General features: G+C 38.9%; 1 protein-coding gene across 3 annotated transcripts; it reads left to right on the plus strand.

Annotated features, from left to right (window-relative positions):
- The first annotated feature begins 381 nt into the window (after positions 1-381).
- LOC135654822 (transcription initiation factor IIE subunit alpha-like) lies at positions 382-17,397 on the plus strand. 3 transcript variants are annotated; one of them, XR_010503234.1, is made up of 11 exons: positions 394-552; positions 703-825; positions 3,893-4,013; positions 5,808-5,936; positions 8,497-8,606; positions 8,698-8,881; positions 9,496-9,696; positions 11,435-11,650; positions 11,741-11,951; positions 14,897-16,010; positions 16,257-17,397. XR_010503234.1 is itself a non-coding variant. In XM_065175669.1 (10 exons), the coding sequence occupies exons 1-10, from the start codon at positions 530-532 to the stop codon at positions 14,998-15,000; spliced, it is 1,413 nt and encodes a 470-aa protein (XP_065031741.1). In that variant the 5' UTR covers positions 382-529; the 3' UTR covers positions 15,001-17,397. The 3 variants fall into 3 exon arrangements, 2 of the variants coding, with proteins under 2 accessions (XP_065031741.1, XP_065031740.1); XM_065175669.1 differs by having other exon boundaries at positions 382-552; positions 14,906-17,397; XM_065175668.1 differs by having other exon boundaries at positions 14,897-17,397.
- The last annotated feature ends 9,370 nt before the right edge of the window (positions 17,398-26,767 follow it).

Consider the following 26,767-nt stretch of genomic DNA (forward strand, 5'->3'; position numbering starts at 1 on the left):
TTTTATAATATTTTTAAATAGATTTTATAATATTTTTATTATGATAATTAAAATATTATAATAAACCAAAAATACTATAATAGATGAAAAAAAAATTTGCATGATAGTTTTGGAAATATTAAAATTAGATATACTATTTAGGTAATTTTAAAATTAGATATGCTATTTAAGAAAAATAAGACGGGATATATCAATTAAAAATGTTCAAAATATGATGATTTTTTAGAAAATCATCCCATATATATATATATATATATATATAGAAACGTGTTAGTAATTTATATTTCATAATTTGAAAATATAGAGTAATGATTAATTTTTGAGCGAAGTATATATGTTTTGTTTGAGGAATACATGGAAATATGTTGTTTGTAGAAGGATATATACGTAAAAACACCATGTTATCATCACCCGGTCTCCCCCTGGCAGAGCAAGTCTACTGTTTGCTTCTTGTCGAAGCCTCAAATCCCAGGCGGCATCCCGACCATGGTCTGAGCCCGCCGCCGCAGTACTTAGTCTTCATCCCACCATGAGCTTGGAGCCCTTCGCCAGGTCGCTTGTTCCCCCTCCCTCCAGAATTAGGGTTTCTTTTCTTTCTTCCTTCCCGCTCTCTTTCCCTCCCTCTCCCCTAGTCCCATTCGGCTCTTTGCTTCTCGGATTTGCTGCTTCCGTTGCTCCTGCTGATGCTGGTGATGGGTCTAGGTTGGTGCGGCTCGCGGGGAGGGCTTTCTACGACGACGTCTCTCTCAAGGGGGACAACCAGCCCAAGAACGGCAGGGGCGACAACAGGGGCATGGCCGTCATCGTCCTCGACGCCCTCACCAGGTATCGGGAGCTCGTCTTGGTCGGATGGTTCCGTCTCCCCTCTTTTCGTTTCTTCGTCTGTTTCTTACTCTTGGAGTCTTCCGTTGTTGGACGTGCCGTGTGAATTCTTTTAGTTTAGGAACCCTAAGTGCACCTATGTTGGCTGAGAAATGTCCGATTCGTTTTCTTTCTTGTTCTGTTTCAGTTGAAGGGTTCTTCCAAACTGCCTTTCGGCTAAAACTGTTGTGTTGCTCGTAATTTCCTTTTTCGTGATTTCATTGATATTCTCCTTGTTCTCTTTACCAACTTGAGATTATGAGCAGCTTGATGTGGACTTTTATAGGTCAATTATTTGAGTGTTTTTTTTAATGAAATATTTATTAAGTTGGGTTGCATTTGTTCTGCCAACAGAAGATGGGAGATAAATACAATCTTGGCTATGCTTAAATGAATGAAGCATGTGTTATTGTTGGAATTTTTTGGTACAATCAAACTGTTACATTATCTAGGCATATGGAAAAAAGACCCCAGTGAGTGAATTGAAAATCAAATATGGTGAAAGTTATTTTTATGGTTTATGTTGTTTATTTAGAAAAAAATTCATTATATGATTGATATCAATTCAAATTTAGTCATATTTGATTTTCTGATGATTCTAGATTCGAGCGGGGCTTGTGGGTGGAACAAATCGTGTGTCAGCATACCTAGAAATTATTTCTATTAGAAATTAAGGTTTGAATCCACTTAAAAAAAGAAAGGGCAGCCTCGCACACAAGGCTTCCATCAGTGCTAGCCACATCCTGGTAGAGAGATTCAGGTTCCAGTCCTTGGACGGATGTAGTTTAACATTGCCATAATGAATTTACCTGATCTGTAGCCAATCTGTTTAAATTAAATTGTTGTATTAAGTTGCTGGTTGGGTCAAGTTGTAAACTCTAGTCATATCCAATATTAATTGGATCTAGTGTCAGATCGAATTTGGTCAGATCCAATCCAATCTTTATAATACTACATCTATATTCTCTTGATAAATCCATTAGTTTTTATCAAGAATACTTAATTAATTATAATTCTTTTAATTTTATTAATTATTCATGTAGCCGACCCCAAATAACTGGGACTGATGATTTTGTTGTTGTTGGTGTTGTTAATTTTATTAATTAATTAGTTTTCGTTTATTGGAAGTTCATTTGCAACTCATTTATATGTTAAAAATTAAAGCTCATTGTACTTGAGTTTCGAGCAGACTTCTAGATGAACAAGCAGTTGTGTGCAACTTAATAGTTTACCAGGAACTTGGCTTTCATGAACTCAAAATTGGGACCTATTCTTACTTTTGTCAATCCACATTCCTCACTATTAAAAGTTGACTGCTGCAGTTACCCTCAAAAGTCTAAAAGATTTCCCCTTTATTTTCCCTTTTTTTGTTGGAAAATAAAATTTCAGTTTTGTAGTGGTTTCATCTGAAGGAAATGTAAAGAAGTGACCCATTTATTAGGAACTACATTTGAGTCGCATGTTCATGGCCAAACATACTCATGCTTCGCGTTGTGTAAATGCATCGTACATATAAAGTGAATAATTCTATTTAAAACATTGGAATGTGATCTTGGTCTATAAATATGACACATGAAAAGGAGAGCCTTCTAATTGTAGAAACGTGTGTATCAATTGAATGACAATAGTTCTTGTTTTATGATGGGTTTTCAATAGGTTCCCAGATTGACTGTGCTTAACTTTTTCTAAGGTTTGAGCTTTGCCTTGAGTGGTGCATCTTAAGTTTATAAGAAAATCTGCTCAAGCTATTGGAATGTGGAGTGGTCTACCAATATAATAACAACACAAACAGATTTTTCAGAAAAAAAATAGTTTTGATTTATTCAAAAAAATCCTTCTGGAGCTTTTTAGTTAATGCTAGACTTAGGCAGATTTTGTTTTTGGGCGTGGCAATAGCAAGTATGTTCATGGATTGGTTTGTTTTATTTTTATGACGTCAAGTGAAAAATCTTCACTATGACCTAACCATCCACCAGGTTTGGGGAGGCCTAATCACCCACAGAAAATTTGGGGATAATTGTTTCACCTCGGTAGCAGTACTTTACTCTTCAACACCTAGTCTTGTTGCCTTTCAAGAGAAAATTTAGCTTCTAAGAATTCTTAGTAACTAAGTTAAGGTGGTAAGAGATAGTTAAGAAGCACGGACGCGATACGACACGGACACGGCGATACACCATTTTTTAAAAAATTAGGACATGGATACGACGAGCACATATGTATTTTTTTTAATATATATATACATATAATATTCAATTCAGGGTCTGCAGTATCGAACTGTACCGCCCGGTACGGGCGGTATGTACCGGTCCGACAGGTTGCCGGTACGCGGACCGCCTGTCACCGGTCCGAGTGCACTGTAGCAGTGCTACAGTACTCGGCACACCTGAGTGTACCGCTCGGTACGCTTGGGTGTACCGCTCGGTATACCGTACCATACCGGTACCGAGCCCAGGTCGAAATACCGGTACGGTACGGTATTGTGAACCTTGATTCAATTAACATGAGTTTTATAATATTTATACTTAAATTTATAAACTCAGCAATGTGAACAAATAAATATCATCATACAAGTTAAAACAATTAAAATCATCTAAATTTAAGTATCCAAAATAAAAGTCGAGTACATTAGATAATATTTAACAATCTCCAAATATAGTTGATATATGTTTCCTTGTGACGATCTCCAGATTTCTTTTCTTACAAAGCATATGACCCTTATGTGAGGGCCACACGAGCACAGTGCCGTACACGAGTGTTTGACATGTGTATCGTGTGTCCTTCATGTGTTGGACACGGACATGTCCACCAAAAGCACGTGTCCGTGCTTCTTAGAGTGACAGAAAAGAAATGAAGCATACGAGACAGGCCATTTAAGTTAATAAGCCTCTTCTTTCTGAAATTTGAGCTTTTCTTTTGCAGATCGACATATCTTAGTTCTTCAATGTGACTTCCTCTAAAGATTATCAATATAGGAATGATATTCGTATCTGTTGGTGCTTGAACTATTTCTTCATTCTCAACAATTTTCCAGGCGCCAATGGGTGAGAGAAGAAGATTTGGCTAAGACCTTAAAGCTGCATGCAAAACAACTTCGTCGTATTTTACGATTTTTTGAAGAGGAGAAGCTAGTCATGAGAGACCATCGGAAAGAGGTTACAATCTTTTCCATATGTAAAGCATAATTGACTGTTAATGACTTTGTTCATGAGTTATAAAATTTTGCTTGACCCATGCTTTGCTTTGTAGGATTAGGAGTCCTTTGCAGATTATATGCTTAGCTTAGCCAAAAATATTAATTAGCTGTTTTTTTCTGGGTTTATTCTTTGGTGAAGATCATGAATTCTTATTTACTCAATAATGGCCAGGTTGTAGGAACATGTTCAAATTGGTAGCACATGCTATCTTGTTGGTCCTTTTATCCTTTATTTTTCTACTACAAGCTGATGCTAATTACTAAAAGAAAATGAACCCAATGGATGAGGCACTTGCCAATGTGGTGTTTGGTTGATATCCATAGTCCTATGCCTACAAATAGAGAGATTGTTTCCATGACTTTGTACTTTGGTCATCCAAGTTGCTAAGGAGCAACCTCACCATTGTATCAAGGCTTGCCATCAGCATCCTACTTTCTCAAAGTTCAATATTTGGGATGCTATGACTATTTCTTTGGTGACATAGGTAAAGAATGACTTATTCTGTTATTATATGCAGCATAATTGTAATTGACGTCATTTCGTTGTACAGTGGAAGTGTCTACATCTCAAAGTTGTGTTGTTATTGATCATGTTTTTTTGTTGGTAACTTAACAAGCCATATTCTTACGCATTTAATGGTTATTAATATCCAATTTAAACATGGATTTCCTGCTGTGAAGAGTTGACTTAACCCTTGTCTCACTCCTCTCTGTCTTATTTTCTGAAAACTTTTTTTTCACTTCTTTTCTATGCAAGTCCAAATTAGAAGACACTTCAACTTTTATGGTATTAGACAAAACCCTTGGGCATACCAAGTTATACTTTTATAGTGTCACTTCACCACATCACCTCAGAACAAGTGTAGGCTGATAATTATACAGTATGTTTTTGGTCCATTCTTCAGTTTATAATTAAATTTAAAATCAACCATTAGAACGTGGATTGTGTTTGGATATGTGAATGATGGTTTGAAGTTCATTTTCCATTGACGACGTAAAACTTGTAGCCATTTTATCCAGAAAGTGATCAGAAATGACAACCAAGATATGCTAGTTAACGCCTGAAAGAGGTGATGAATTTGATTTGGTTGTTAAAATGATTATCAAAATTGACAATGGAGGATGCCTTGGAGAAGTGTCAAATGGTGCATCCTAATCAATTCAGGGTATAGTATTTTAGTTAAATAAAGGTATAAGGCTCATGTTACACATGAAACTAAGCCAAGGTCAATGTAACATTGATGCTGGAAACTACCAACAAAAAACATGTTGTGTGTTTCCTTTGCATGCATGGACTTATGGAATCCTAGATAATAGAAGTTCGATGTCAATAGGAGCTTCTTCTCTGCAAACGAGAGCTGACAGTCTTGTAACATGAGTTTTCTGGTAAACCTGCTTGTATTGTTAAAGCAAATTGTTTAAAGCCCCTACCTATCTTATGATAGATGTCTATGCCTAGATGGAAGCTTAAGAATAACATCTATGTTTTACTGTTGGTGAAGGAACAATCTTTTAACTCTTTGCACCTTTAGTAGGATGAAGTGAGAGATATTTTGCAGCTTTAGCAACAACAAATAGAGACCCTTCTCCAGCAAACTTTGTGTTTTAGGAGAACATTTTGCTCTTCCTTTGGTTATGTCTTGACTTTTGATTTCATTTTTCATGAGAAAGTTAACTTTCGGTACCAGGCTACCAGAGACTACTATCTGGCATTCTCCTGAGTTTCTGACTTATGTCATTCAAAATCTTGCAGTCAGCTAAAGGGGCAAAAATATTCAGTACAGCAGTAGCTGCCACTGGTGATGGTCAACAAGTAGTAAAGGATGGAGAAGAGAAGACGAAGATGCATACTCATTCTTATTGCTGCCTGGACTATGCGCAGGTTGCTTGTAATATCTATGCTGTTTCTGGTACTCTTTAAAGATCCTTTTACACAACATAGTTTGATGATTTATGTGATGTCTCTAGCAGTACTTTTATCGGTTCTTATCAGTTTCTGATTGTGAAACTTCCAAATTATAAATGCAATGGCTCTTTATTTATCTAGACGAATTTGTGGCCTATGATTGTACTGTTTAGGAAATTGAATGAGTTTATCCTCGATAAAAATGGAGCAGTTCACTTTTGCCCTTATGTTTTCTTCATTTCAGTGGTTTTCATTCTGTTTCTATAACAAGCAGTGCTTTGCTTGAGCAGTTGGTTGGTGATCGGAAGTCCCTAGCCAACTCTTATGTTTGCACACTTTTACCTAACACAGTTATTTTCTACATGTAATCATTTAATTGACTAGCATCTACATGGTTAACCAAGGGCATGTCAGAAGTTTGACATAAGAGTATAGTTCATGATATTGATTGATATAGGTAAGGATTACAACTTCGTTCCGTACCGTTATACTGAGCCCTACTCGGTATCGTATCCACGATACGTCAGGGCATACCGACAGTACGCCCAAAATTATTAAAAAAACCTCCAAAAATAGAAAAAAAAGAAAAAAATAGATTAAGGTTTTTAAATTAGAAATAAATACAAATTTAATATAATTTTAGTAAAAATAATGTAAATTGACCCAATATCAATCAAATTTCAATTAAATCATTAGAACCACTAATCACAACATTAAAAAAACTTAATTAAAACCTAATTAAACTTATTATACGATCACAAACATATGATCTAATCCTTAATATGTATGAAATATAAATATTTGACCTATTAAGTGTTTAATTTCAAAAAAATCAATATTAAACACACTAATCACAGGATTAAAGACCTTAGTGACTCCCTAATTAACACTATTTTACCATAAAAAACATATCAAACAACATATTACACATTAAGTCATATACCACATAGAATAGGTTTTATCATCTCACAAGTCAATAAAAATCTAGAAAGAGAATACATATATCTTGATTAGAGTATTCTTCCTCTTAATTCTCCTAAATTAGCTTCCTAAATTTGATCTAATTCACAAATTGTAGCTTTGTTGAGTTAGGAGAGTGAAAATACGAGAATAAGAGAGAGATGTGAGTGAAAAAGAGTTTGAGAGAGTTTAAGAGATTGAGAGATTGAAATAAAGGCGGGAGAAACGGGTTTAAAAACCCTTTTCGAAGTCTCAAATGATTAAATTGATCATTTGAAATAAGGCAATCTCAGTTATTGATTGGTAACAATCGAAATCCAATCGTTATCGATCGGTACAGGTCGATAACGGTCGGATTTTGATCATTACAACCCGGTACAAGTCGGTAATGATCGAAATCCGAGCATATCAACCGGTACAGGTCGATAACGGATAGATTTCGATCATTACTACCCAATAGAGACCCCAAATCGCCTGATACGGGATCAAGTGATCGGTACCACCCGATAAAGGGCGGTCTGTGTATCGGTATCTTGTCGAACGAATATATACCGCCCTTATTGGGCGGTACACATTAGTACAACAAACTCTAGATATAGGTAACATTCAAGGTCGATACGAATTTGACTGATTTCTTATGGTTATAGGTTGATACAAAATGGCTAGAGATATTGATGAAGTATAAATTAATTTTACAGCCTTAGGAAAGAGTTGTTGGAAGGAGAAGAGGAAACTTGAGGTACAGGACAAACTTCTACTATATGTTTATCAAGTTCATTATTAAATGTAGGAGTCGAATACTCTTTAAGTCATTGGAAGCAAGGAGGAACACAATCGTGTTGTTGTTGGGCATGTGCAGGAGATTGTGCAGCAGTGTGCATGCAACTGGATACAAACAAGGTCTTTTGCTTGCTGCCATTGGAAGGAACTAGAGTGGTTGCAAGTGCAAGCTGCATCATACATGGAAAAAAGATATTTTCTTCCTTTCATGTGATGCAGAGTGGGAGAGTGACCATGGCTGGCATGTGTGCATAACTAATCAACAAGAGAAAGTTAATATCGAGGATTTAAATATTGGTCTGATATTGTTTCGGTAACCTACTGGGTTGTTACAATACCAGTATACAAGATGGTATACCGACTTTTACAGCTTGGTATCATTGAATTAAATAATGAAAACACAAAATAAATGGTACCATACTAGTATTGAGCTATACATTTTAATACTAATATTGGTCAAATTGGTAAATATCGGTAGGAACGTACTACTCCGACCAGTATATAGATATTTTGTTGTTTTTGTGTGTATTAAGTTTTCTATCTTTTTTATGATAACTTCTTTGGGCTTTTTTTAACATTTGGTATTTGTTGCACAATCTCCCGTACTTCCAATATTATCAAGAATTGTACACTTGGATAGTGTTGCTCTTTGTTGGCCTTTGACTTTTTAAATGCTTGATAATATTGACAGTTTGTTTTCTTATGACTGTTCTATAACTTTCAATTTCTGCATGTCAAGCTGATGTTTGTCTATGTTTCTTCTTTATCATATTTGTGGTGCCACCACGGAGTATAGATCTATGACGTCATAAGGTATCGAATGCATCGAATGAAGAAAAAAATAAAGGATGAATTGGACAGCAGGAATACCATTCAAGAATACATATGCCCAAATTGTGGGAGAAGGTAATTAGTAATGTCAACAATCATATTGGTACAGAACACTCTGAAGTCTCTGTTTGACAGCCAGTAACTTCTGGGATTGACTTATACTCAGGTATTCAGCTTTTGATGCACTTCAGCTTGTGAGTTTCACCGATGAGTATTTTCACTGTGAAAACTGCAATGGTGAACTTGTTGCCGAGAGTGATAAACTTGCTGCTGAAGAAATGGGAGACGGTGATGACAATGCTAGAAGGCGGAGACGTGAAAAGCTGAAAGACATGCTTCAAAAGATGGAGGTTAGATTAAACACCACCAGGTTCCATCTTCTCTGGATTTGTGTGACTCATCTTTTTTTTTCTGTACGAAGCACATCAATGTGTGGAATTCGAGTATTGAGGTTACTGTTTGAGTTAAAATTAATGTGTCATTTTTAGCATATTTAATCAATATACACAGAATTGTAATTTTTTTTTTCAAAATAATGTGCATTACCACTGGAACTACCTTTTTTATAATACTTATAAGAATAAGGTGTACATTATGTTTATTATATGTGCACACTATGTTGTATTTGATTCACATTTATGGCGGCAAACCGTGTTCCTGCTATGCCATTTTGTTTGTTCAGTTAGAAGTTGTGTATGCGTGTAAAGGCTTGAACATACACATACATAAAATATTTATACATGAACATAATATGAGTGACAACTCTCCCATACATGTCCTTTGGTACCTCAATATTTGCAAGGAGGTTGTGGGCCTTGTTGCCCTCCTTGATATATCTGAATGTGCATCAAGAGATCCATTAATATTGCACAATAATTTCTGAAGCATCAAATTGATGAAATTCTATCAAGCTCCCAGCCATCTGTTGTGGTTTGTTATTTTGCTGAAACTGGCATGAATGCAGGAACAGCTGAAACCATTGGCTTTGCAACTTGCGAGAGTAAAGGATTTACCTGTTCCTGAATTTGGAAGTCTGCAGGCATGGGAAGCTAGGGCGAATGCAGCTGCTCGTGCAAATGGTGATTTAAATGCACTGGATCCAGCCAAATCTTCTCAAGGACAAGGATACAGTGGAACACCTATGCCATTCCTTGGGGAAACAAGAGTATACATCTTATTTTATTTCTTTGAATTTTATGATAACTTTTGGTTAGTTATATGATGATCATTGCCATTTATGTCAAGGTTTTGGTGGCATTGGAATTTGAATGTTGTGCTGTTTCATGTTCAGGATTCATCTTTGAAATAGAGGGGTGTGACTAAAGTTGTGCCTGTCATTACCATCCTGATTTTTAAATCTTGTAATTTTTCTATTTTTAATAAAAATAACTGCATATTAGCCACTAATTATTGATCAGAAATCTGGAGATGATAAGTTTGTCAGTCTGTTTATTTTGCTTTCTTAAAGTTTTTGTGTACATGAATTAGCAACACTTACTAGGGTAGTCAATTTACTTGATTAGGATTATGCCAGCCATTTACAGGCTCATGTTATTGTGGCTGAGAACATATATGATAGTATGTATTATACACAAACACATTGTGTAGGGTAATCATGTTTAGAATGATGAACTCAAGTCGTGAATTCTCTATGACAGGAGAAAAAAAGTGCAATTGAACAGATCAAAGTGCTTTGACAAATGATCTTCTTGGCTTGTTTATTTTAGTCTTATCATTGATAAATTGATGAAATTATAGCTCTTCACTAGTCATTCGCATTATCCTCTTTGTTTTCCTTCATCTGTTTCTTTCTTGTTCTCCTACTAGATTTTTTGCATCATTTAGTCATCTGATATCATCTGCTTATCAAACCTGAGCACCATTGTGGTTTCTTCCAGTTTGCTAGATCATGCACATCATATGTTTGGTAGTTTTTATTAAAATAAGTTCAATATTTTCATTATGTTTTTTCTGGTGTGGTTGCGGAGTATTCAATGTTCATACTCAGTTTTCTCTTTTAGGAGTCTTAAAAGAGTTATGACAGGTGTCAGTATCATCTTTATCACCGATCTCTGGTTGCACACAGTCCTAAAAAGATTGCAAAGAGCTTAGATACTTTTTGATCAATAATGGGTTTGATTGGTTGTTGTAGAGTTATGTCCAAAAGCTATTTGGGTAGCCAAATAATATAATTCTAGGAAACTCTATGATACTCTATTAGCTTAGCCAAAAATCTTAACTTGGGCTTAGTAATACTGTCCAAGGCATCCCTGCTGACCGGCTTCTTGCACACTCATATAGTTCACACTGATCCTATGACCATATATTTTTGTCTATCTATAATTCTCTAGGCACATGTGTGGATATGTAAATGAGATGTGGCGCGTTCTGTGATGGCCTGTTGTCAGGCACTCATGCTTTGATGCCATGGCAACGCAAATCCTTTGTCCTATTTGATTTAGGATAGTGATAACAGGTCTATTTGTAAAGGAAGTCCGTTGAGATGCAATTCAAGATTCTTGAGATAGAAAGTGGTTTTGTTGGTGGCCCTTCTCTTTTCTATCCCTTTTTATTGTATCCGCTTTTTCCTGCCTTTAGTATACTATTTTATTGTTGTTATCATAAAATCAGCAGTATGCTCTTGTTCCAGCCAAAGCAACCCTGACTAATTGGATTTGATCCAATCCTATTGGCGCAGCTTCCTGACTGCAAGGTTATAGCAGGAATGCCTAGGGCTCTTTCTTCTGAATTTTCCATCCTTTTTGTTCTTGGTCCTGCAAATATCAATTAAGTACTCATTTTGTGTAGAATCTTCTACGAAAGTTTTCTTTTGGGTAGTCAATGTGTCATTCTAGTAAGAATATATTTCTTCATATTTTGGTGACTGTTATAGTCTACTGCAGGTTGAAGTTGCTTTATCTGGTATGGAAGTGAAGGGAGAAGACAATGAGTCTGATACAAAGACTTCAGCCTTGAAGGTTATACCTCCTTGGATGATTAAAGAAGGAATGAGTCTAACAAAAGAACAAAGGGGAGATGCGGTAAAAGTAGATGACGTTTCAACTTATGGTGATGACAAGAAATCAAAAGATGTAAAAGAAGACGAAAAGAGCATACAGGCTAGTAAAAAAAAAAAACTTGAGTAATTCGTTCCAAATTTTATGTTGACGAATTGTTTCTCATAAAATGGTTACCTTTATGCTTTTTAGGATGAGTATCTCAAGGCCTATTATGCAGCTTTGTTGAAAAGGCAGAAAGAGCAGGAAGAAGCTTCAAGAATGCAACGAGAGGCAGAAAGAAGTCAGTCTGACCTTGTGGATGGTGTTCTTGAAGCATATTCTGAACGCCAAGTTGGCAAAAAGGCAAAACGTGAAGATTATGAAAATGATGATGTTGAATGGGAAGAGGTTCCATCTGCAGGTTTAGTTGTCTTTTCTACTACTTTTTGTTATTATACTTATATGTGTCCTTAAATCTGCAATATCTATAACAATGCATGTTTTAAATGTCAATTTGGAAAAAAAGCAAAATGAGAAGATTATGAAAATAATGATGTTTAATGGTCCTGTATATAACAACACATTTATGTGTACTGTTTTATGTACAGCATATATTTACTATAATTTGGGTATGCCTTAATATCTACATTTGTAACTTGGTTGATGCTTAAATATATCACAGTTGTGTCACACTTTTATAGAATTATTAACATCTCACTGAACTCTTAATTAGTTAATCAAGAGCTACTCTTGAATTCCTTCTTGTAAAACTGAATGTTCCTTCTTTTACTTAGGCCAACTTTATTATGTAAAATTTATTTAACCCTAAAATTTAATGAATCATCAGATGTTCTAAAACCCCTTAGAAGTTTGACATGTTGAATGCTTCGGCACCAACATGATGTAGAATAATAGCACCACAAAGAGCGGTCATAGGGATGTGCCTCTCACCACTCTCGTATAATGTGGTAAAAAAGAAAATTAATTCATTTAATCATTCTGCAATGATCCATATTACAATCCTTTTCTCCTTTTAATAAACTCTCTAGATTCAAGAAGAAAAGTTAAAAGAATAAACAAAATTATAATCGAGAGAATTACAACCCTTGGATTAAGATTCATCAACCTACCCTTTTCTGGGGAAGGTGCTTTCAAATTTATGTTGGTAGATAATCTTTATTTTTACAATATGTTTAATTGAGTAGACTTATTTGAAGATTCTCTAATCAGGCTTCAACTTTGTTGTAGGGATGAAATCCTTATTGAAGTTCAAATTTGGAAATTTCCTATTTTTCTGTTTGGCTTCCTTTTTCTTCTACCTAAGGATTGTGAGAATGCAAAATAGAAATGTAGAAGATGTTTCAATGTGACAACTTACTATATTTGCAAAAATCCCCCTTGAATAGTAACCTTTATTGAAAAGAAAAATAAATCAAAATCGTGGACATCAGCTTGCCTACTTGGTATCTCCACATTGCAGATGTGCATAATCTCAAACTTCTAAAGCATCCATGAGAAAGTGCCTTCTTATCAACTCCGGTTCTTGTTCTTTTACTTCCTCATGCTTCAAGGAATTTTGATTCTGATTTTTTTGCCTCTGCCCTTGTTTATGAGGTATCCTGTTGTCTACATGAATTTCATGATAGAGGTGAATGGGGAGGTAAACTTTTAGGAAGCTAGTCACATACTGCTTTGAGGTGAATGGTGAGTTCATAAGATATGATTTCTCCTCTCTCAATTATCAAACTCTTGATATGGAGCCTGGAGGCATGTGGTGAGTGCTTAGCAAGAAATGAATGCTCCTCTCTCTAAACTATCAAATCCTTCATATGGAATCTTGACTATCCATCACAAATAGTTACTTACACTTGTTGATTGTTGGTGCTAATTTGAGCAAATAAATTTAAAAGTTGAACTTCATTATTTACGCTTACATGCAAGCTCATGTGCATGTAGCAACATCCTTCCATTGTGCAATTGCTATGCAATCCTTTTCACTGCTTAATCCACCTCTCCCTTTTTCTAAGCTATTTTGTGTTGGTATTTGTAAGGTTTACATCAGACATTTCTGTCTTATCCTTCTTTGGAGCTGAGGTTCCTCATCCTAAATGCTAACTATTTTCATATGTATAAATATATATGTAACACCAGCCATCAATCTCAACATTCTATCTCAACATTTTTTATCCACATTACACTAATATTTGGATATAGTTTTCTTAGTCGTCAAGTTTCTGATCTAAGAATTACACAGTAAAATTTTTCTTTCTGAGAGAAGGGTATGCAAATCACACAGTAAAAGTATGTTTTCCAAACTTACATTTCTATGAGCATTATTGTTTATGATCCCTCTATCATGCTGAACTTCAAGAAAGGGAACTCATACTTGTTGCTTTTTTCCTACTATTATCTCCATTCGGTGATTAAAGTTTTACAAGTGTTACGCTTTGTACACTAATTTTTTTTGTCCTACTTATTCTGAAACCCTCTTGAGAGTTCACTTCCGTAGTTCTATTTAAAATTTATTATTTCTGTATCCTCATTTAGTATAGTAATGTCACAGACCCTGTGCAGATAGGTAAGGACTCAAGGATGGCCCTTCCTATGTACCTTGAATAAATTATTTGTTTGTCTTGCCAGTTACTTTTCGCACTTGCAATTACTCAATTACCTTGTTATTCTTGGATTCTAGTTCCACTAACGTGGCATTTTTCAACTTCAAAGTTGTATCCATCATACTGCACTTCACCAATCACCTACTCGTTATAAAAATCCACAACAAATGGTTCAGACTTCAACTTAATGTAAGACTATTGTACTTGGCAGGATCAGCTTCTTGCAGTCATGCATGGTTAATACCAAACATGAAGTTTGGTCCTTCTTTATGCTACTGATTTCGACCTAAAGGGAAGATCTAAATTGAGTCTTTTTTTTTTTAATGTATTTTGGTGTAAGAATTATGAATGTGGATATAGAAATTCAAGCAAAATCTTTTTCTGACTAATTAATCCAACGGTATGAACATTCCACGTGCTCCATTAACCTCTCTCTGCAAAGTTGCCATGGGCCTTTTGTGAGCGGACAGCATACCATATGATGATAAGAAAGTATTAGCTGCATTGCTAAGCAGGATGAAGAAGATTATCTGACCTTACCATGATGTTAAGTTTCTCTTTAATTCCTATGATTTATTTTCAGATAAAGACTGAGAATACTGTGTTTTTTGTTTTTGTATTCTTTGTATCAATATGTTATTCTTCAACTTTCTTGACAAAGCTTACGTTCTTAATCCACATTATCGTTTTGTATCATCATTCATTGATGTCAAGTGTGATGATGGTTGAAATTTAACTGTATATGTAACAGTTGTGACAGGTTCAGGTGAAAAATATAGACTTGCTGATCTAAACATGGAGGCCACTGCATCAGGCGATGATGAAGATGATGACATTGACTGGGAGGAAGGATAAACCTAGACAAATTCAAGAAGTTTCTTGCTGATTGGCCAAGGAGCAAGAGCCTTCCAGTTGCTTCGTCTTCTCACTGTAACTCATAGCTAGGTGGTAGGATGACTAAGGTGCTGCTGCAGTATAATATCTGATGCATCGTAGCTGAAACTTTACAAGTTAGTTTAGTAAGGCTAAAGTTCTCAAGGGGAAAAGACATAGGTTTCTTGGTTAATCTTCTAAGCACATTTAGTGTAGATTATTTCTGTATAGTAACACCATGGCTGCTGCAGTACTGGTAACCAAACATTTAGCTTGCATTTGTTGCATATTCTTCGAGCGTGTAGGGTTATGTATGTTTTCATATCTTTGTGTCCAATTGCTAGTGACTGTGATTGTGATTCGCAACGTATATCGCTGTTAACTATGTAATTTGGTTTTTGCCCCAACTGGAGCAACAAAGTTGATAACAAGGTTAGATGGACATTTTGCCTGCAGGTGCTGGAGATGCAGCCTCCAAGGGATCTCTGTTTGTCTTTGCGGCCAGTTCTTTTTTATTGGTTTCATTAAATGGTTGCTAACACTATTTACGGGTCTTCATGCAACACCTTATTGTTCTTCATGCTTTTGCCCTTGTTATGTTTTACAGTTGGTGTATTGGAAAACTCCACCGGGAATCCGCATGATGTCCAGCTGAGTCCAGGAGACTTGGCTACGTTACAAGTATGCTTCTGGCTGTGTTTTCATTTTCTTATTAGTTAATGTTGTTGGAATCTGCGTCACAACTGCCTTGTAATTCTTGTGATTCTAAAATTGGACATCATCATCATGCTTTATGGCTGACATCTTTTGCCCATGGGAGTTTTTTTTTGGCATCTTAGAAGGAACAGAAGTTACTGGCAATCCTTGTTGCTTGGGGATTAGAAGAATCAGATGTATACACTACATGGCTAAGTTTTCTTTAAAACTTTTAGATTGTGGCATTCCAGATTCTGTTTGCAAATGCATCCCAACAGGGAGAGGACCCCATGGAGGTGAGGTGACATGCAACATCTTAAATTCTTTGGTGTGGGGAATCCACCCACCAAGTAAACATCAGCTTATAGTGGGTGGTCTCATATGTCCCAATTCATTTATTCTGCTACTGCTGAGTATTATTATAGTGATCAAATGGTGCTGTTTATGTGAAGTAATCTTACCACTACTATCTGTTATCCATGGTGGTGTTTATGCGTTGTAGACATGGATCCACTTTATCTAATGCTTCCTTTTCAATCCAGCATTCTTCACCACCACCACCATTGCCGTGTAAAGTGTATCGGAATTGCCCCGTGAAATATGCACCACTAGATTTAAAGGTTTGCCACCGTGGGAACTCCACCCTCTCTCTCTCTTCACAGATCTCCTACTGCTCTTTCATCGCTTCAGTGTTCAACTACATCATACATACAACTGCCTCAAGGTATGTTTTTCTTTTTTTTTTTTTACATTTAAAAGGTTATTTCTTCTCCAAAACTATACAATCATATATTGACAGTTACTATAGAGCATTGAGTTTCCATTGGCAGACGACAAACCATTTTTCTCTATATTCATTTATGATTCTCGATACATTTTTGTCTAAGAAACAACGACAGCCAGCCAGGAAGTGTCTCTATAATGCACCTAAACACAACCCACAATAGCTTTCCAAAGTGGGGGGGACAAAAACCCTCTTTTGTTGTAGTCCACAACTCAATCCAAATATTTGTAACTTTTACACAAGCAATTCTTCATTTTTTACTTTCACCTAAACCTTATCATGAACATGTCGTCAAATGCTCATCCACTTCCCTACCTTCTTATATATACTCATGCTGGTTTGCACAAGATTGTTACGAGACCAAGCCAAAGGTGACACACAGCATGAAGCTCCTCAGCCTACTTGTTATGATGGTTTCTGCCATGCTTGCAGTATCCATCACGGGGTCATCCTCCGCTGCAGACCTCCGCCATCGCAAGACACCAAAGCTCGACACCAAAGAAGGTCTCCTGCATCATCAGCTCAAGGGTGTGACTTCTTCCACAGGCAGTAATGGTGTAGGAGTCACCAGCCTTCACGAGTTCGCCGACGCTGTTGGCCAACAAGGAAACACCTTTGGAGCAAGCAAGAGTGCGTACCCTGGAAATGACATCGACGGCCATCATAGTATTGATCCCACGTCTTGGGTTCAGAGGAATGCATCTCCCCCGGATCACGAGTGATCTGCGACCCTTTAAAGGACTCTCCATGAAGCGACAACAGCAGTGGTGTAAGCTCAACATAAATGAGGTAGATCGGTCTCTCTTTTAAGTATGCAGAAGAACCATCTCTCATGTTCATGTACTATGAAATCTATGCTTACTAATCTCATGATAAGTAGTTGAATCTCCCTCCTCCAATTTTGATCAAATTCTTTGATGAAGATACCTGAGATGTTAACCTTCGGAAACAAACAAGAGATCAACAGATGATTGCGCCCACGGAATACATCGATCTCAGCATTACAAGTCTTTTCACAAGCATGGAAAAGAGCTCTTGCATGCATATCAAGGCCTATGATATCTAATGTCAACAATCTATATCAATTCATATAAATATAATAACAAAATATACTTTAGGCTGCAGTTTATACTTGTGCTAACGGTTTTAACGACGGTCGGAACTATCTTTAAGTGTGTTTTCACAATGCAGTAAAAAGTTTTGGTGTTATTCACAAAAGGTGATTTTTATCGTAGTATTATTACATCTATTAATAAGCTTAACAAGATTCATAAAAATCCCATGATAATCTTATTGATCATATTCAATACACAAAACAAAATCTTATTGATCATTCTGTTCCAGATGTGGCACCGGTATAAAATGAACCTATTATTATCATGCTTGACATAATTATGACATCCTTTTTATTTTATTATTATACCCTACAAATATGTATTTAATATTTTATCATCAAATTTATCTTTTTTTTCTGTAGAAATATTAAAGTAAGCAATACAACCAAATACCTTTTAAGTGACTCACTCATATCTAACTTTCTGTGCAACCTTAAATATAAGTATCGGAAACCATCAGCTCTGGAAACCAGTAGATCTATCTATTGGTTAGATCTACTTCCACAAATAAAGATTCGATCTACTTCCGGGAGATATGACGGTGGAGGCAACACAGTTCCCACAAGCATCCTCTTCTTCGTGATCCCGTCAGGGTCATGGGAAGTTTCTGCGTGACGTGATACCATCTCTCGCACATGCCATGCACACCCTTCAGGGCGCCATGTTTCAGGTCTTCTATGGCCTTCCCGATGGCCTCGGAGGCGGCGAAGACTGCAGCGGGGTGGGGGAAGTCGTAGAAGAAGAGGCGGCGGACGGGACCGGAGGTCGACCAGAGGACGTCGAAGAAGGTGAGCGGAAGAGAGGGCGGCGCCGCCGCCGATCCCATCGTTGGGAAGATCCGGGATTGCTCCAACACTCTCACTTCTCCGGCCGACTCCATTCGTAATAGCTACGCTTCGCTCGATTCCCCGTTGAGACAACACGAGATTCACAATGGCAATAGGCTCGTTGGAAGTTCGAGCTTGCTTTATGCGCGCCTTCGATCCGTGATACGAAACCTCAGAGCTCGTCCACTGGACTACGGGCTTACCATGTGATAAACGCGGGATTCTTTCTCGACTGCGTTCCTCGACATAATGTATAGTTTACTGCGCTAATTAATATCCTATAATTAATTATGATTAATACGTCGGTACTAATAATTTAAAAATAATACTGAGATTCTTACGCTTTTCAAAATGAAGCATATATATATATATATATATATATATATATATATATATATATATATATATATATATATATATATATATATATATAATTTTTTAAATTATTAATTTAATATCAACCTTTCCTTCCTATCTGTTCCCTTCCCTTCGGTTACGACGGACAAGCGTCAGTGTTAGTGGCGCGCGAGGTCGGTGGCGTTCCAGAGAAAATCCCAATGTCACCTCCGACCGTGATCTCTTTCCTCCTTCTCTCCCCTTCGGTTATGTTGTGGACGATAGACTAGTGGAGGAGGCTACCTCTTGAAGGGCAACGACCAGCCTCCCCTCCGGTTCCCTCCCCTCTAGGAGAAGTATTTCGAAGGCCACCTTGAACTCTACTCCATCTACGTCCATTCCAGCTCGACTACCCATCGAGTTTGGTGTTCTGCAAGTGGTAGATCCCAAGCCTGGTACATACGATGAGTCCTCTATTTCGTAAATGCTTCGACTCCTAATCATTGTCTTCCTCGTCAAGATCTAAGCTTTTGTAGGTGTTAGCATGAGGTGGTTTGTCCATGGTAGATGCCGAAAGAAGACTCTTGGTAAACTCATTGCTCGGCATCTCCAACCAATTCTTCGTTCTGCTATCGAAGACATACATCCCTCTATTCGACTTCAACTTCACCTATCGCTATCTAATGCGATCCAAGTAAAGCTTCATGGAGACCATTGATGATCTAAACCCTAACGCCAAGGGGAGATACTATTGGGAAACCTTAGGCAACATCACATGCGTAGTAGAAGAATAGAAAATAAAAATAGGTTCCAAAAAATTCAATAGCGGATCGTTGTGCAAAGATTGATGCACAAAAAACGTAAAACTAAAAACTTTATAACACATGTGAGATGATTTACCTAGGGGAGATCGTGTATCCTCAAAATCTCAGATCCAACTCTCTAGATGAAGGAGGTCATATATCCTCCTCTCTAGCAGTGATCCACATGGTAGATAGCGCGATGATGCTCATTCTTTGCGCACCACAGAATTGTGCCAAGATCAAGAAGGGGCCGACCCTTCTAGCTGTCTCCATGCCCCAAATAGAGCTGTTGGCTGGGGAGAAGAGGGAGGGAGGAGAATATGAGGTGACATATAAAAAGTGTCTAACCTATGCCCCTTTGGTACCTTTTATTTATAAAGGTCTATGTCAACTTAACCCTAATAGATCCTGCCATATTGGATACTGGATCTCTATGCAACTACCTAAGCCTCTTATATTAATGAATCTCTATATAATAATCACTATTTACTCTTATTGGGTCTCACCCAAAGGATCCAATAATATTGGGGCTTATTGGATATCTAATAAGATGGGGTTTTAATAGATATCTCATATTCATATCTCTATTCGTCGCAACACCTACCATATGTGGGTGATCCTCTAGACCCAATATCGAGCTAGCCATAAGTCATACATGTTGGAAAATTTGGCGGCGACATCACATGCGCAGTAGAAGAACGAAAAGAAAAATCCTAGATTTTCATAAAAAGGTTACATCGTTATGCGAAGATTTGTGCTTGAAAACCCACAAAAATGAAAAACTACATATATAAGGGAGATTGTGTTACCTAGAAAGATCGTATATTTCTAAATTCCTGTAGATCTGTGGGAGAGAATGAAGGAGGTCAATTATCATCTCCAGTTGTGATCCACGCGGTAAGGGCTGCGAAGACGCTCCTTGAATCGCTACCTAAATCTCCACACACCCCAAATAGAGGTCATTGGCTGAGGAGAATAGGAGGTGGCAGCCAAAAGTCTTAGCCAATGACCCTTTGGTTCCCTCCTATTTATAAAGGCCATTGTCAACTTAACTATAATGGATCATGCCCTATTGGGTGATAGATCTCCAACCAATTACTTAAGCCTCTTAGATTACTGGATCTTTACCTAATAATCTCATATTAGCTCTTATTGGATCTCATTCATAGGATCTAATAATTCAAGGGCTTATTAGATATTCAATAAGATAGGGGTTCAAACGGATATCTCATATCTGAACCTCTACGTGTGGCAACACCTACCATATGTATATGACCCTTTAGACCCAACATCAAGTTGGTCATGAGTCATACTTGTTAGAACTTCTTTTAGCTCAGTAAATTATTATCTATATAATAATTCACTCTACTCCTCAACTACAAACGTATTAGGTGCTAGTCATAGGTGCCCAGCAAGCCAATCACGTGAGTGATGACACATATGACTTGATACAGAATCCTTTTGCTTATTATATTTTGGCGTATATCACTTTATAACTATTGCATATATATATATATATATATATATATATATATATATATATATATATATATATATATATATATATATATATATATATATATATATTGTGATGTCCTTGGATTTGTGCAATGAGAATCGGATCGTGATGAGATCACGATAATGAGATCAATTCACCTTTAAACACATATCCTAAATAATCCCGGTCATAGGTTACTTGAGAGGGACATCGTGATAACCGGACAGACTGGTGTGTTGTATACCCGTCCATATGATGGATGCAGCTGGTCTCATAGCTACTCGTGTAGGGACACTAGGGATACAATACAGGTGCTCATTGGAGAATGAGTTCACTGATTGATCCGCTTACGGAATGCTGGATGGTTGATGATGCCTTATTGTCAGACAGCGATTCCGTAGTTCTAGTGGTATATCTGGTCCTTAGACTTGAGACACCAAGGATGTCCTGTACGAGTGCTCAACTCTTTGATACCAGACTTATAGGTTTGGCTGTCCCAGATCTAGTACAGCTGGTCATTGGGAGTGGTAGTCGATCTTATGAGGGCTATTGAGTGTCGATAGAGTATCATCTACTCTCGGCATCATGAGAGGAATATCCCATGTGTTCTTGCTCAGAAAAATCCCTGGCCAGGGTCATTCGGGTTGAGAGAGAAAGAGTTTTCCGAGAGAATCCATTAGAGCGAGACTCGAGTAGAAACCGTATGGGTCTGACAGCACCATGCTCGATATACGGTCTCTGGGATATTAGATGGATGAGGGACTATAGGTACACGGTAACTGAGGACAGATAGGTCCAATGGATTGGATTCCCCTGTATCGTCTGGGGACTATAGCGTAGTGGCCTAATACGTCCGTAGTCGATGAGTCAAGTGAATTATTACAAAGATAATAATTCACTGAGTTAGAAGGAGTTCTGACAGGTATGACTCACGGCCAGCTCGATATTGGGCTTAGAGGGTCACACACATATGGTAGGCATTGCGATGAGTAGAGGTTCAGATATGAGATATCCGACGGAGCCCTTGTCTTATTGGATGCAGATCCAATACCCACTAGGGGAGGACCCATTAGGGTTTGACAGGGGAGCCCTTGTCTTATTGGATTCAGAGCCTCATAGGCTAGAGCCTTTGCTTGCCTCTCCTATTCTCCTCCCCCTCTCCACCTCAAAGCAGGCCTGGAGTTTTGAGGAGCGTCGTCGTAGCCCTGCTGTGTGGATCACAACTAGAGAGGAGGACGCTTGACCTCCTTCACCCTCTCCTAAAGATCTGCAAGGAAACAGGGATATACGATCTTCCTAGGTAACACAATATACTCTATACGCAGTTTTAAGTTTCACGGATTTTGTGCATCAATCTTCGCACGATGACGAACATCTCTTTGGGAATCAAGGATTTTGTTTTCTTGTTCTTCCGCTGCGCATCTGATGTCGTCCCCCAAGATTTCCCAACAGTGATATCAGGGCCAGGTTGTTCGTGCGAATGATTGGTTTTGAACTACGTGTGTTGTGTTTAGGAAGAATTTTGACGTCAAAATCGTTGACGCAAAAACAAGGAAGGGCAGCAACAGTTGCTACCCTCGATCTACATGCGTGCAGCGCAACCGAAGGTAGGCAGCACAGGGGTTGTGCCTACAGCAGCCGGCCGACGACCTACTTACAGCAGGCTTGCAGCCGGTGGTGCTGGTAGCCCGCGGGTGCCCCACCCGCGGTCGTTGCCGCACGGCGCCGGCAGGCAGGGCTACATGCAAGGCGACCACCTACGTGCGGGCATTGTGCCCGCGCGCAAGGGCGACGCCTGCGGGTGCTGGACCTGCGGGCAGAGGCACCGCGGGGCGAGGCGCCAGCAACTGCAGCGCCCGCGGGTTGAGGCGCCATAGGGCAACGACGCTTGCGACCGCTGCTCTTGAGGGAACACCCCTCTACAGGGGTGGCCGCCCGGCGGGGCACTGCACCCGCGGGCACAACGCTCGCGGGGGCAACGCCACCCGCTGGGGCGCCAACCCACGGTGGCGCCCACCTACAGGGGCGGCGCCCCCACCCCGCCGCACAAGCCGTCGCCAGCGGCAGCAACAAAGGGGAGTAGGGCATTAGGATTTTCTGGACAAAAGATAATTTTACCCCTCGAAATTTGAGAAATTCCAATTTCTGTCTTTTGTCCAAATTACGAAAATACCCCTATAAATTCAGAAATTCCTTATATGTCCCTGATTTCATAAAATATTAATTAATTAAAAGGTTTAGTTGATTATTATTTTTTATCATTATCTAGTAGTCCTACATGATGATGATAATTTATACATGTGATGTATGATGTGTGGACGGATGATCATGGACCGTGTGATGTGTGTACTTGTGATTATTATTATTGAGGTCTGTAAGCCTCCATTATATTCCTCGTTTATTGTCGGGCCTGCATGCCTATGATTAAGTTGTAATCACATGAGGAGGCACAACGGGAGCGTGGATGCGATAGCGGGACCCACGAGACGGATGATCGCGATGCATGAAGATGCATCAACATGTCGACGAAACCAACGAGGACGAGATGGACGATCACAGGGCATGGAGATGCACCGTTGCACACATAGATCTTGATATGAGTGATTAGGCCTACTGGCTCGGGCCTAATCACATTAGGTTATGGTCCATGATCATATGGTGTGATTGCTTATACACATACTAGATATGTATATATATTTGCATGTGATATAGATATATATTAAATATGTATATGTGTGACATGTCATATTACGAGACCAAATCATAGAAACATCTCTCTCGATAATATTAAGTCGGTAAACATGAGGCAATTAGATTGACCCACGTGGCCTTCCATCGTTATAAGTAGGAACCGATTCCCGATGTAGGTTGAGTTGGTCGAGTCTCTCGAGACTCACCTATATCGCGATTCGCTATCTTGCTTATGACATAGAGATGTCACCGGTAACCTGAGGACATGGTATGCTTGGTCGAGTCCCTCGAGGGTATATCATCAAATCAGACTCATCTTGTAACGAAGGTGTTGACTTAACTGAGCATCATGGTTGGTCGAGTCCCTCGAGGCCATGGTGATTCGGAGGCCGAATAGGACGGGAATCACAAGGAGTTGTGATCGGCAAGAGTTGTCTACCTTTTAGGTTTAGTGTGATTGGTCGAGTCCCTCGAGGTTACACTAAGACGCTGATTAGATCTTGATCCCCACTAGAAGTCTGCCGGAGACTTCCGTTTCATGTGCTGAGGGTGTCGCGTGACTCGTTAGTAAAATAGTGGGAGCATATTAAGATAGAAGTCCATATCTTGATAGTTTATTTCTTGCAAAATCTACATGTTATTCATTTCTGCTACATCTTTATTTTCAGAAAATGTCGCTTTCAAATCCCTTACGTGGCATACTTGATGTCAACCGCCTCACTGGTCCAAATTATACGGATTGGCTCCGTAACTTGAGAATTGTTCTCACGGCGGAGAAAATCATGTACGTCCTTGATACAGTGATGCCTACGCTCGAAGAAGGGGCAAGCGAGGATGAGATCGCTCACTACGTGAAGTACATTGATGACTCCACTCTTGCTCAGTGCTATATGTTAGGCTCTATGATTCCTGAGTTACAGAGTCAACATGAAAAGATGGATGCTAGATCCATTCTCCTACATGTTCGTAAATTGTTTGAGGAACAGGGAAGGACTCAGCAATATGAGATATCCAAGAGCCTCTTCCGTGCTAGGATGACTAAGGGGACATCGGTTCAGAACTATGTCCTAAAGATGATTGAGTGGATAGAGAAACTCATAGGTCTAGGAATGGTCCTAGAAGATAACTTGTGTGTGGACATTGTGCTTCAGTCCCTACCAGATTCCTTTTCACAGTTTATAATGAATTTTAATATGAACAAGCTTGAGGTGACTCTCCCAGAGCTCCTCAATATGTTGAGGGAGGTAGAGAGTACTATTAAGAAAGAGAAGCCAGTTCTCTATACTAGTGAGACCAGAAAGAAAAGGAAAGCAGAAAGGTCCCTTAAGAAGGGAAAGGGCAAGGGCAGACTAGGTAAAGCAAAGGTTGCTAAGAAAGACCCAGCAAAGGACAAAGGCCAGTGCTTCCTGTTAGGATCGAGAGCACTAAGAGGGGGGGGGGGGGGGGGTGAATTAGTGCAGCGGAAATCTTTCAGCGATTAAAAACGAAAGCTGCGTTCGTTCGATAAAAACTATTTTGATGCAAAAGCTGATTCTAAGATTACTTATGATTAAGTGCAGTTTACGTTTAAGCTCAGATTGCGTAAATCACTTGTTTAGATCAAAAGCAGTTTAAGCAGAAGTATAAAGACAGTGTGCTGCTATTGTACAGCTCAAAAAGTAATCTGCAAAAAGCAGATTTACGTCTAAACGCAGATTTACATCTGAACTTTGAAACTCGTATGTAGACTCGCAGAAGGCAGTATGCAATTGAAATCAAGACGTAAACGTAAACTGAAATCTGATGATTGTACGAGGAAAGCCGATTTACGTCTAAATGCAGTTTTACGTCTAAATGCAGATTTTCGTCTAAACCTTGAAACTCGTTCGTAAAATTACAGAAGACAGTTTGCAGTTATAAATAGAATCAAAACGTAAATGTAAACTGCAAAGAGACTTGTTCGTAAAAGCGCAGAAGACAGTTTGCAGCTACAAAACGTAATCGTAAACTGTAATGTATGAAAACACTGATTTACGTCTGAATGCAGATTCGGAAAGATCAGCACTTAGAAACTTGTTCGTAAAGGCGCAGAGAGCAGTAGCTATGTAGGAGGTTTGCAGTAATGATAAAGTGCTCAAAGTAAACGCAAACCAGAGATTTAGAGTGGTTCGGTCAGTCTTGACCTACTCCACTTTTGGCTTCCTCCACCGACGAGGTCACCGACGTCAACTAGAGGCCTTCCTTCAATAGGCGAAGGCCAACTGCCCTTTTACAGATTCACTCCTTTTGATGGGCTCAGGAGACAACCCTTACAGGACCTTTCTCTCCTCTCTTTACAACTCAAAACTTGAAGAACAGAAAGAGGAGAACTTTAGGACTTTACACAAATTTGAGCTCTTAGAATCACAGAAAAGATCAAGAATTCGGTGTAGGTCTATATCTTTTCAGTGCTGAATGGGTGGGGTATTTATAGGCCCTAACCCAATTCAAATTTGGAGCTCAAAACGATCAAATCCCGGAATTCCGGGATCAAGCGGTTGCACCTCCTGACTGGAGAGGTTGCACCGCCTGGCAGAGCTCGAAGACTGAGCCCAGGCGGTGCCACCTCTTGACTGAGGCGGTTGCACCTCTCTGCCAGAGCTCGAAGACCGAGCTCAGGCGGTGCCACCTCTCTGTCAGGGAGGTTGCACCGCCCAGTCTTGCTCGAAGACTGAGCTCAGGCGGTGCCACCTCTTTGTCAGGGAGGTTGCACTGCCCAGTCTAGCTCGAAGACTGAGCTCAGGCGGTGCCACCTCCTGGCTGGGGAGGTTGCACCGCCCAGTCTCGTTGGGAGGCTTAGCCCAGGCGGTGCCACCTCCTGGCCTAGGCGGTTGCACCTCCTGGTGCAATCAGGGTCCGAATGGTTAGCTCCATTCGGCCCAATTTCAGTCTTTCAGGGGCCCAATTGCCCCAAGATTAAGCTAATGGGATCACCTCCCATTTTCCAACTTAATCAACATGCTAACTACGATTATATCTAA

Source organism: Musa acuminata, chromosome BXJ1-4, assembly GCF_036884655.1.
Source record: "Musa acuminata AAA Group cultivar baxijiao chromosome BXJ1-4, Cavendish_Baxijiao_AAA, whole genome shotgun sequence".
NCBI lineage: Eukaryota > Viridiplantae > Streptophyta > Magnoliopsida > Zingiberales > Musaceae > Musa > Musa acuminata.

Bases quoted from the DNA above. Each gene is read 5' to 3' on its own strand.
- LOC135654822 (XM_065175668.1), top strand. From the start codon at position 530: ATGAGCTTGGAGCCCTTCGCCAG. The intron at 4,014-5,807 runs GTTACAATCTTT...AAAATCTTGCAG, and splicing joins TGAGAGACCATCGGAAAGAG to TCAGCTAAAGGGGCAAAAAT. The intron at 11,952-14,896 runs GTTTAGTTGTCT...TATATGTAACAG, and splicing joins GGAAGAGGTTCCATCTGCAG to TTGTGACAGGTTCAGGTGAA.